Below are 12,303 nucleotides of genomic sequence, written 5' to 3' on the forward strand. Positions count from 1 at the left end.
AACATACGCCGCATAAAACCCGCATCGTCCCAGTTCGGAGCATACACATTGACCAGTACCACCCTCTCTCCCTGCAACTTACCACTTACCATTATGTACCTACTGCCATTATCTGCCACAATGCTCGACGCCTCGAATAACACCTTCTTTCCCACCAAGATCGCCACCCCTCGATTTTTGGCATCCAGCCCCGAGTGAAACACCTGACCTACCCACCCTTTCCTCAGTCTTACCTGGTCTGCCACCTTCAGGTGTGTATCCTGGAGCATAACCACATCCGCCTTGAGCCCCTTCAGGTGCACAAACACGTGGGCCCACTTGACCGGCCCATTCAATCTCCTTACATTACAGGTTATCAGCCGGATCAGGGGGCTACCCGCCCCCCTCCCCCGCCGACTAGCCATGACCCCTCCTCGGCCAGCCACGCGCCCGCACCCCACACCCGGCCCGTTCCCCACAGCGGCATACCCCCGTCTCGACCCACCCCACTCGCTCCAGCTCCTCCTTGATCTTAGCAGCAGCAACTCGAAATCGAGTTCATTTTGAAGTGTAGTTGCTGGTTTAAGGTAGGAAATTCGGCAGCCTATTTATGGACGGCAAGTTCCTCTAAACAGCAGTGGGATAAGGCCCAGAGTTTTATTTCTGATAGCTAAGTGGTAAATAATAATAATCTTTATTGTCACAAGTCGGCTTACATTAACACTGCAATGAAGTTACTGTGAAAAGCCCCTAGTCGCCACATTCCGGCGCCTGTTCGGGTACACAGAGGGAGAATTCAGAATGTCCAGTTCCCCCAGCAGCACGTCTTTCGGGACTTGTGGGAGGAAACCCACGCAGACACGGGGAGAACGTGTAGATTCCGCACAGACAGTGACCCAAGCCGGGTATTGGATTGGATTTGTTTATTGTCACGTGTACCGAGGTACAGTGAAAAGTACCTTTTTCTGCGAGCAGCTCAACAGATCATTAAATACATGGGAAGAAAAGGGAAAAGAAAATACATAATAGGGCAACACAACATATCGAACCCGGGACCCTGGAGCTGTGAAGCAACAGTGCTAACCACTGTGCTACCGTGACACCTAGACCCATTCTCCCTCAGTGTACCCGAACAGGGGCCAGAATGTGGCGACTAGGGGATTTTCACAGTAACTTAATTGCAGTGTTAATGTAAGCCTGCTTGTGACAATAATAAATATTATTATTATTATCCTTTTTCCAAGCTGTGCCACCATCATACCTTCTGCTTAAGATGGCCGCCGGGCTTCAACATTTAATGTCAGCCCCATACAACGTAGAGCACTCTGCGTTGGAGCGCAGTCTGGATTTCTTTTTCTTCAAGTGTCCAGAGTGAGAATTGAACCCACGATCTTGCGATTGAGCCACTGGCTGTCACCAGTCCTTAAAGCTCGATGGCACCTCACCCGGTGTGAGTCTGAGGCAGTTACGGAGCAGAAGTGGACCCCTTGGGGCCTGTTGCACCGTGGCTGGCCACCTTTCCACACGCTCCCCACATCCCTCCATTTCCCCCCCCCGTTTTGGTTCCTGATTGGCATTATGTCCCTCATCCGCAGAGGCACATTTCCCCAGGCGATTCACTGGATAGTAATCAGGATTAGGAAACCCATAATGATGTGGGGCTGGAACCATCAATTTACCCAGCTTCTTGAGAATAATTCTTCTAAAATTGTAGACGTTCCTTAGGGGACAAATGCTTAATTCCCTCAAGTGTCAGACCATCCCTTATCCTAACTGAGGTATGCGGTCTAAACCCACCTTCCAGTCCTTGGTATGTAGCCCTGTAGGCTTCAGCACCTTGAGTGCATGTCCAAGTGCATTTTAAAAATAGCCAGCTGGTGACGGTCAGACACTCCAGACCTCCACCATCTCCTGGGGTTGGCACGGTAGCACAGTGGTTAGCACTGTGGCTTCACAGCACCAGGGTCCCGGGTTCGATTCCCGGCCTCGGGTCACTGTCTGTGCGGAGCCTGCGTGTTCTCCCCATGTCTGCGTGGGTTTCCTCCGGGTGCTCCGGTTTCCTCCCACAAGTCCCGAAAGACGTGCTTGTTGGGTGAATTGGACATTCTGAATTCTCCCTCTGTGTACCCGAACAGGCGGCAGAATGTGGCAACTCGGGGATTTTCACAGTAACTTCATTGCAGTGCTAATGTCAGCCTACTTGTGACAATAAAGATCATTAACATTAAACTCCCCAACTCCTCTCTAATCCTTCCACCATGTACTTTAAGTCCTTGTCCCCTGCTTATTGACCTCCGCTGATGGAAATAAATGCTTCCTGTCCTCTCCATCTCGACCCCTCGTAATTTTATTCCGGTCAATTAAACCTCCCCTCAACGTACTGGGTTCCAAGGAAAACAAACCCACACTATGCAATCCTTCCTCGGACCCACAGTTCTCTGTCTCTGGAATTCTCCTCTGTGCTCCCTCCAGTGTGTCCGTACCCTCCAGTGTGTCCGTACCCTCCAGTGTGTCCGTACCCTCCAGTGTGTCCGTACCCTCCAGTGTGTCCGTACCCTCCAGTGTGTCCATACTCTCCAGTTCGCAGCCTCCTAACTTGCAGTGTCCTCTGCCTTGTGCCAACCTTTAGAGTTACCCACATTCCGCTGACCCTGGAACAACTGACCTCAGGGGTGCAGCTCCTGGAGCAGCTTCAGAACGAGCTGCCAAAGACCGAGGCGCGCATCACGCCCATCCACGAGCAGTTCAACATCCTGGAGAAATACGAGTTCCAAATCGAAGAAAGCGTAAGTGCACGGCGTTGTGAGGAGATTTTGCGAGTGCCGCTGCCCCACTCTCTTACCCTTTTCCGTTCCTCCCCTCTCCCACCTCCCTCTCTCAGGTCCAGCAGAGATTGGAATCGATGAACGGCGAGTGGATCAACTTCCAGCAGGCGATCGTCGAGAGTGAAGTCATGCTGAAAAAACAGAAGGAGAAATTCAGGAGTGGCCTCATCCACTCTGCGGAAGAGCTGAAGAAGAAGACTCACAGCTGCATTGAAGATTTTAACTCGAGAGGTAAACAGTGAGAGTTCCTCCTCCACCCCCGATTCCCCGCTGGGTCACTGTCTGTGCGGAGTCTGCATGTTCTCCCCGTGTCTGCATGGGTTTCCTCCGGCTGCTCCGGTTTCCTCCCACAGTCCAAAGATGTGCAGGTTAGGTGGATTGGCCGTGATAAATTGCCCTTCGTGTCCAAAAAAAGGTTAGGTGGGGTTACTGAGTTACGGGGATGGGGTGGAGATGCGGACTTAAGTAGGGTGCTCTTTCCAAGAGCCAGTGCAGACTGGATGGGCCGAATGGCCTCCTTCTGCACTGTAAATTCTATGATTCTATGATCTCTCGATTCCTCACAGTACTTCACTGCCACCGAGATACTCCCGAAGCGAAAGAAAGGCCATCAGGGTGGCGAAATTCCACGGATGGCGAGATCTCGCAAACTCTGATGTGATGATGACCGGGGCGGGAATTCTCCAGTCTTTACGGTTCAGTTTCCCCAGGGAGGCAGGAAGCCGAATCAGTTTGGTACCAGATTTGCGGTGAGGGGTTCAGAGTCTATTTGGTATTTTTCCTCCCTGACATTTATTATACAAAGTAAGGCCGGTGGTTTCAGAGTGACGCCGTCCACAGTTGCATTGCTGACATAGGCCAGGATTTTTGGACAAACTTAAAGCTTTGTTTCCTGGTTTTTTTTTTCTCCTCCGCAGGGCCCTTCAGCAGTTCAGTGAACACGGACGCGGCCCTGGCCTTGATTGGTGAGCTCCGAAATAACCTCAACCTCCTGAAGCAAGAGGAAGAAACCATTCGCAACGGCCTCAATGTCTTCAAGATTGACCAGCCCTTGTCCAAAGAGCTGCAGAACCTGGAGAAGGTAAAGGAGGCCGGTGTGGCCAGTGTCCATGATACACGTGAAAGATCTATCCAACTTGCCCCGCTCCTCTCTCCTCTTTCCCCATGGCCCCTGCCAATTCTTTCTGCTTCCGGTATTTATCCAGTTCCGCGTTGAAAGTTCCCGTTGAATCTGCTTCTGCCGCCCTTTCAGGCAGCGCCTTCCAGGTCACAACATCTCGCTGCGTTTCAAAAAAACATCTTCCCTCAGGTTCTTTCAATAGTTGTCGATTGGAGAATTTAGAGCTGTTTTTCTTGAAGAAGACGAGGTGGAGAGGAGATTTGATTGAGGTGTTCAAATCATGAGAGGTCTGTACAGAGCAGATAGAAAATAGGAGCAGGCCATCCAGTCCATCAAAGCCAGCTCTGCCATCAATGCGGTCATTGCCAATCTTCTATCTCAAGGCCGTACCCCCGCTCTCTCCCCGTGCCCCTTTAGCATCTCAGAATCTGCCTACTTCCTCCTTAAATACATTTAGTGACTCGGCCTCCGTGGCCTTCTGTGGGAGGGAGTTTCACCCACTCGCCACCCACTGAATGAAGAAACCTTCTCCACATCTCAGCCCTAGATGGTGGCATCCCGGATCCTGAGACTGTTGACCCCCCCCCCCCCCCCCCCCCCCCCCCACCACGCAGCGAGTGGTTCAGGTCTGGGCTGTGCCGCCGGGCAGAGAGCGTAGTGGAGGCTTTCAAAAGGGAATCGGGCCGTTGTCCACCGAGGACAGATTTTCGGGGATACGGGGAGAAGATGAGAGAATGGCAACAAAGTGAATTGCTCATTTGGAGCGACACGATAGGCCGGGTAGCCTTCTCCTGCGTCGTGAAACTCTTGCCAATCGGCTCGAATCTGTGTCGCTCCCGGCCACTGACCCTTCCTGCCGCTGGAGCCGTTTCCGTCAATCTTGCCGATGCGTCGCTCACAACTTTGCTTTGGCCTCTAGGACCTTGACTTCCTGCAGCAGGCGTGGGAGGTCACCAAGCAATGGGAGGAATCGTGGGCAGAGTGGAAGGGAGGAAAGTTCAGCTCCTTACAGACGCAGCTTATGGAGAACACTGCCATGGGGTACTTCAGAAAAATGAACAAGCTGAGCCAGATTCTCAAGGTATTTAACGCGCTACCTTCCCGGGGGCATACTGTTGATAATCCGTTCTCCGGTCTGCTTGAAGTAAGACATCGAGCAACGTTAACACGGAGAGAGGACTGAAATTTCTTTCGTCTTCTTCCCCCGCTCCCTTCCTCTCCCTGTTTCAGTGCAAATTCGGTATCCCATAGCCGCCATTTCCCCATTCGCCCCAGCTTGGTTCCTGCTCCTTTCGACCATGCCTGCGCCTCGCGCTGCACAATTTTGACCAGCCGGAAAGGCCACGCTGCTGAGGGGCCGGTCATTTCCACAGCAGGACCAGCACCAGCCAGTTGCCCTGCGAGGCGGCAGTGGTGCATGTCGTCTGGCTTTGATTTCCACCAACCAAACCTGGAAAAGACTTAATCGATTTGTTGCAATGATTTGTTTTCGGAACAACTGCCCATCAATTGCGTTTGCAACGGAACGGAGAGTGAAACCTGTATAAAATAGACGTTCCCACATATGACGGCTGTGTACCCCAAGACCTTCTGGACATTGGGCTGACCACAGGGTCACAACTTATTACACACCCATGCCCGGCTACAGGGTCGACTTAGCGGCAGTGCCACTGGACCAGTAACCCCCAAGGCCAGGCTGCACTTCCAATCCCACCTCGGCAGCTGGTGGAATTTAAATTCAATTCATAAAATCTGGAATTTTGTTTCATAATCTTTATTGTCACAAGTAGGCTGACATTAACACTGCAATGAAGGGTTACTGTGAAAAGCCCCTAGTCGCCACATTCCGGCGCCTGTTCGGGTACACGGAGGGAGAATTCAGAATGTCCAATTCACCCAACAAGCACGTCTTTCGGGGCTTGTGGGAGGAAACCGGAGCACCCGGAGGAAACCCACGCAGACACGGGGAGAACGTGCAGACTCTACACAGACAGTGACCCAAGCCGGGAATCGAACCCGGGACCCTGGAGCTGTGAAGCCACAGTGCTAACCACTGTGCCACCCGTGAAAAGCTCGTCTCCGTAATGGTGACCATGAAACCGTCATCGATTTACGGCAAAAAACCCACCTGGTTCCCTAATGTCCTTTAGGGAAGGGGAAATCTGCCGTCCTTACCCGGTCTGGCCTACACGTGACTCCAGACCCACAGCAATGGGGTTGACTCGTAACTGCCCCCTCTCTGAAATGGCCGAGCGAAACGCTCAGTTCCAGGACAATTAGGGATGGTCAACAACTGCTGGTCCAGCCCCGCTCTGCCCACATCCCTGATGGAGTGTCTGAGCCACACCAGGCGACAGTAAAACACAGAGCTGGCAACCCAGGCGCAGGCCCTTGTCTCGGGGCAGAAGACTCTGGAAGCAGGCACATTCCAGCACCTCCGCACACCGAGCCCGATTAGCAATGAAAACACAGCTACTGGGACCCGACCCTGGTCCTCCTCTTTCCCCCCACCCCAACAAGCTTCCTTTCTGTCCCTCACAATTCTCCTCTCGCACTCTCTCAATGTGAAGCAGCGGGGAGTCTTGCGAACGAAGTGGATTTCAGCACCATGGGATGGCCCTGCTCCCAACACGGCCGCAGCAGAGAAACCGCTCTAACTCTCAGGTCAAATGCTTCCACAGCGGTGGCACAGCGGTTAGCACTGCTGCTTCACAGCGCCAGGGTCCCGGGTTCGATTCCCCGCTGGGTCACTGTCTGTGCGGAGTCTGCACGTTCTCCCCGTGTCTGCGTGGGTTTCCTCCGGGTGCTCCCGTTTCCTCCCACAAACCCCGAAAGACGTGCTGTTCGGTGAATTGGACATTCTGAATTCTCCCTCTGTGTACCTGAACAGGCGGCGGAGTGTGGCGACTAGGGGCTTTTCACAGTAACGTCATTGCAATGTTAATGTAAGCCTACTTGTGACAATAATAAAGGTTATTATTAAAGCTGGGTCTCCGGGCTACCAGGTCTCTTGGTCACGATAGATGCAGAGTAAAGATCCCCCATCCCACTGAGAATTTATACAGTCGATGAGATGGCCGGTTTGAAAACAAGGACGCCTGCAAACAAAGGACAGGTACTGCCGCTCCCCCCATGTGTCTGTAATTGTCAGCTATCGCTGTTGAATGGGGGGGAAAAAAGTTTAATTGCATGCTCACGTTCTACTTGTCAGGATAAGAACTGGGACATTGTATCTGCCACAAAGAACAAGGTTCAGCAGTTTAAGAAGACAATGCCGCTGATTACAGACCTGAGGAATCCGGCCATGCGGGACAGGTGAGTTTGGAAAGCCATTCCCAGTCACCGTCGATTGTTCCCAATTGCACCTCTCCCTCACCGTTCTCCGGGCACGGCACACTTCCTCCCTCAGCCCCTCCATCTTGGGGCTCCAGCTGGAGGCCGGGGTCTGGGAGCCGGAGGGAGAACGGGACAGTGGAATTATTTGCTACTGGGGAAAAGATTACTAGCAGACACATCCCGTGGCTCAGGAGGATTGGTTTTCTGTCCTTCAGATTTAAGGAAGGAAAATCAGACCCTATTTTCTGACAAGCGCTCATGCGACAGAGGTAGAAACGCACCCTCAGCTTAAAATAGTGTCTGTATATTAAAGTATGATTATCGAACGTGGGGCTATGCTGATTGGCAGAGGAACAGAGGAGATCCCCCAAGTGTCCTAATGATAAAATATTGGATGGAGCATTTTATATTATCCTCATCCACCAGGACACTGCCTCCTTCTGATATAACAGAAAACTTACAATTCCATAGCAACTTTCACTATGTCCCAATATACGTCCCAGCCAGAGAATAACTTTGGAAATATGGTGACAATTGTATTGTTGGAGGGTTTATGTACAGCAGGATGTACTTCTGAGGCTGTATAAGGCTCTGGTTCCAAGTGGAGTTTTGGGCCCCATATCTAAGGAAGGATGTACTGGCCTTGGAAAGGGTTCAGAGGAGGTTCACAAGAATGATCCCTGGAATGAAGAGCTTGTCGTATGAGGAACGGTTCAGGACTCGGTCTGTACTCGTTGGAGTTTAGAAGGATGAGGGGGGGATCTTATTGAAACTTACAGGATACTGCGAGGCCTGGATAGAGTGGACGTGGAGAGGATGTTTCCACTTGTAGGAAAAACTAGAACCAGAGGACACCATCTCAGACTAAAGGGACGATCCTTTAAAACAGCGATGAGGAGGAATTTCTTCAGCCAGAGGGTGGTGAATCTGTGGAACTCTTTGCCGCACGAGGCTGTGGAGGCCAAATCACTGAGTGTCTTTAAGACAGAGATAGATAGGTTCTGGATTAATAAGGGGATCAGGGGTTATGGGGAGCAGGCAGGAGAATGGGGATGAGAAAAATATCAGCCATGATTGAATGGCGGAGCAGACTCGATGGGCCGAGTGGCCTAATTCTGCTCCTATGTCTTATGGTCCTATGGTCTTATGCTTGAGGGGAGGTATTGCCCCAGGACACCAGGGGAATACACCTCTGGTATTTTTCTTTTCATTTCATTTCCTGTACACCTGTCAGAAAGTGGCCATGCGATCTACACCAACCTGTGAGGGCAGATGGGGCCTCAGTTTAGTATTTGATCAGAAACACTGTACCTCTGACAGTGCAGCACTCCCTCAATACTGACCTTCTGACCGTGCAGCACTCCCTCAGTACTGACCCTCTGACAGTGCGGCACTCCCTCAGTACTGACCCTCTGACAGTGTGGCACTCCATCAGTACTGACCCTCTGACAGTGCGGCACTCCCTCAGTACTGACCCTCTGACAGTGCGGCACTCCCTCAGTACTGACCCTCTGACAGTGCGGCACTCCCTCAGTACTGACCCTCTGACAGTGTGGTGCTTTTCAGTACTGGACTGGGGTGTTAACCTATCTTATGTGCTCAGAGATCTCTTGTGAGTCTGAACCTAAAGGTATTTGATTCAGAGGACTGTTGTAAGTGGACCCTCCCACTCAGCCTGTTGTAAGGTTGTTGTAAGTGGACCCACCCGCCCTCGTCCCCGGCCCCTCCCAACAAGCCACTGATGTAGCTGCAATAGACTCTTTGTTTCCCGGACTGAACCAACTGGTTGCAGTCTAGGTTGTGAATTGAGCTTCCCCTCAGAGATGTGGCGCTCCCCTTGCCTTTCTGAAGTTGCACTGAAACCTGTTACTGATAACCTTCCTGCTGTTAACTTTCAGACACTGGAACAACATCAAAGATGTGGTGCAGAAGTTATTTGACCACATGAGTGATGGGTTCACCCTTGAGAAGATCATTGAGCTGGGGTTGGAGCAACACTCGGACGCAATCAGCAGCATCTCCTCCGCCGCCACAAAGGAGCTCTCCATCGAAATGGTAGGAACAGGGACACTGCATTAGACAGCTTCTAGCTGGACAGCATTTACTTTGTGTGTGGCCAGATAACATCAGTGAGTTCCACTCCCTGCAAGCTGCATTCAGGGTGGGCTGTGCAGCTGGGTGCTAATGATCAGCCCAGTGGAGAGATGTCCCCTGAGCCAATAGGTGCCCGGGTTCAATACCCCCGGATTGTGTTCGGTTAATGACGTGCTAGACCGAAGTTTGTACACACGGACAGTGACCCGGGGCCGGGATCGAACCTGGGACCTTGGCGCCGTGAGGCAGCAGTGCTAACCATTGCGCCACCACGCTGCCCACCTCAATTCACTTCAAAGAAATCAATAAACGGCTTCCACCTCGGGGTGATCCTCTCTTCCACTCCGCAAATGGGCAACTTAACTGTTTCCAGGGGCAGGAATTCTGCCAGGTCACTCGCCCACACCCTTACCCTTGGCGGCTCCGAGTCCCGCTAACTCAACACAATCTGTCTCTGGGCTATCAGGCAACCAAAGGCCAGGATATGGGCCTCTCTCCCCACCTGAACTCTCAAGGGTAGCACCGCCTGTACCCACCCTGCCAAAGACACGGGCAGCATCGCCTGTACCCACTGTGCCAAAGACATGGGCAGCACTGCCTGTACCCACCCTGCCAAAGACACGGGCAGCACCACCTGTACCAGCCCTGCCAAAAACACGGGCAGCACCGCCTGTACCCACCCTGCCAAAGACCAGGGCAGCACTGCCTGTGCCCGCTCTGCCAAAGACAAGGGCAGCACCGCCTGTACCCACCCTGCCAAAGACCAGGGCAGCACTGCCTGTACCCGCCTTGCCAAAGACAGCACTGCCTGTATCCGCCCTGTCAAAGACGAGGGCAGCACCGCCTGTAGGCGCCCTGTCAAAGACGAGGGCAGCACTGCCTGTAGGCGCCCTGTCAAAGACAAGGGCAGCACCGCCTATACCCGCCCTGCCAAAGACCAGGGCAGCACTACCTGTACCCGCCCTGTCAAAGACCAGGGCAGCACTGCCTGTACCCGCCTTGCCAAAGACAGCACTGCCTGTATCTGCCCTGTCAAAGACCAGGGCAGCACTGCCTGTACCCGCCTTGCCAAAGACAGCACTGCCTGTATCCGCCCTGTCAAAGACGAGGGCAGCACCGCCTGTAGGCGCCCTGTCAAAGAAGAGGGCAGCACTGCCTGTAGGCGCCCTGTCAAAGACAAGGGCAGCACCGCCTATACCCGCCCTGCCAAAGACCAGGGCAGCACTACCTGTACCCGCCCTGTCAAAGAAAAGGGCAGCACTGCCTGTAGGCGCCCTGTCAAAGACAAGGGCAGCACTGCCTGTAGGTGCCCTGTCAAAGACAAGGGCAGCACCGCCTGTACCCACCCTGCCAAAGACAAGGGCAGCACTGCCTGTAGGCGCCCTGCCAAAGACAAGGGCAGCACTGCCTGTAGTTGCCCTGTCAAAGACAAGGGCAGCACTGCCTGTACCCGCCCTGCCAAAGACAAGGGCAGCACTGCCTGTACCCGCCCTGTCAAAGACAAGATCAGCACTGCCTTTAGGTGCCCTGTCAAAGCCAAGGGCAGCACCGCCTGTACCCACCCTGCCAAAGACAAGGGCAGCACTGCCTGTAGGCGCCCTGCCAAAGACAAGGGCAGCACTGCCTGTAGGTGCCCTGTCAAAGACAAGGGCAGCACTGCCTGTACCCGCCCTGCCAAAGACAAGGGCAGCACTGCCTGTACCCGCCCTGCCAAAGACAAGGGCAGCACTGCCTGTACCCGCCCTGCCAAAGACAAGGGCAGCACTGCCTGTACCCGCCCTGCCAAAGACAAGGGCAGCACTGCCTGTACCCGCCCTGCCAAAGACAAGGGCAGCACTGCCTGTACCCGCCCTGCCAAAGACAAGGGCAGCACTGCCTGTACCCGCCCTGCCAAAGACAAGGGCAGCACTGCCTTTAGGTGCCCTGTCAAAGCCAAGGGCAGCACCGCCTGTACCCACCCTGCCAAAGACAAGGGCAGCACTGCCTGTAGGCGCCCTGCCAAAGACAAGGGCAGCACTGCCTGTAGGTGCCCTGTCAAAGACAAGGGCAGCACTGCCTGTACCCGCCCTGCCAAAGACAAGGGCAGCACTGCCTGTACCCGCCCTGCCAAAGACAAGGGCAGCACTGCCTGTACCCGCCCTGCCAAAGACAAGGGCAGCACTGCCTGTACCCGCCCTGCCAAAGACAAGGGCAGCACTGCCTGTACCCGCCCTGCCAAAGACAAGGGCAGCACTGCCTGTACCCGCCCTGCCAAAGACAAGGGCAGCACTGCCTGTACCCGCCCTGCCAAAGACAAGGGCAGCACTGCCTGTACCCACCCTGCCAAAGGCAAGGGCAGCACTGCCTGTACCCACCCTGCCAAAGGCAAGGGCAGCACTGCCTGTACCTGCCAAAGACAAGGGCAGCACCGCCTGTACCCGCCCTGCCAAAGACCAGGGCAGCACTACCTGTACCCGCCCTGTCAAAGACAAGGGCAGCACCGCCTGTAGGCGCCCTGTCAAAGACAAGGGCAGCACTGCCTGTAGGCGCCCTGCCAAAGACGAGGGCAGCTCTGCCTGTACCCACCCTGCCAAAGACAAGGGCAGCACTGCCTGTAGGCGCCCTGTCAAAGACAAGGGCAGCACTGCCTGTAGGCGCCCTGCCAAAGACAAGGGCAGCACTGCCTGTAGGCGCCCTGCCAAAGACAAGGGCAGCACTGCCTGTAGGCGCCCTGCCAAAGACAAGGGCAGCACTGCCTGTAGGCGCCCTGCCAAAGACAAGGGCAGCACTGCCTGTACCCACCCTGCCAAAGACCAGGGCAGCACTGCCTGTACCCACCCTGCCAAAGACCAGGGCAGCACCACTTGTACCCGCCCTGTCAAAGACAAGGGCAGCACTGCCTGTAGGTGCCCTGTCAAAGACAAGGGCAGCACCGCCTGTACCCACCCTGCCAAAGACAAGGGCAGCACT

General features: G+C 54.1%; 1 protein-coding gene across 1 annotated transcript in view; it reads left to right on the forward strand.

Moving 5' to 3' along the window:
* Positions 1 to 12,303, forward strand: part of dnah2 (dynein, axonemal, heavy chain 2) — a 314,816-nt gene that overhangs the window by 85,351 nt on the left and 217,162 nt on the right. The window contains exons 22-27 of the mRNA XM_072493227.1: positions 2,609 to 2,765; positions 2,861 to 3,035; positions 3,722 to 3,885; positions 4,844 to 5,005; positions 7,136 to 7,239; positions 9,159 to 9,315. Coding sequence (XP_072349328.1) covers positions 2,609 to 2,765; positions 2,861 to 3,035; positions 3,722 to 3,885; positions 4,844 to 5,005; positions 7,136 to 7,239; positions 9,159 to 9,315 — 919 coding nt within the window. The remainder of the gene's footprint in view (positions 1 to 2,608; positions 2,766 to 2,860; positions 3,036 to 3,721; positions 3,886 to 4,843; positions 5,006 to 7,135; positions 7,240 to 9,158; positions 9,316 to 12,303) is intronic.

The sequence above is a fragment of the Scyliorhinus torazame genome, chromosome 31 (assembly GCF_047496885.1).
Source record: "Scyliorhinus torazame isolate Kashiwa2021f chromosome 31, sScyTor2.1, whole genome shotgun sequence".
Classification (NCBI taxonomy): Eukaryota; Metazoa; Chordata; class Chondrichthyes; order Carcharhiniformes; family Scyliorhinidae; genus Scyliorhinus; species Scyliorhinus torazame.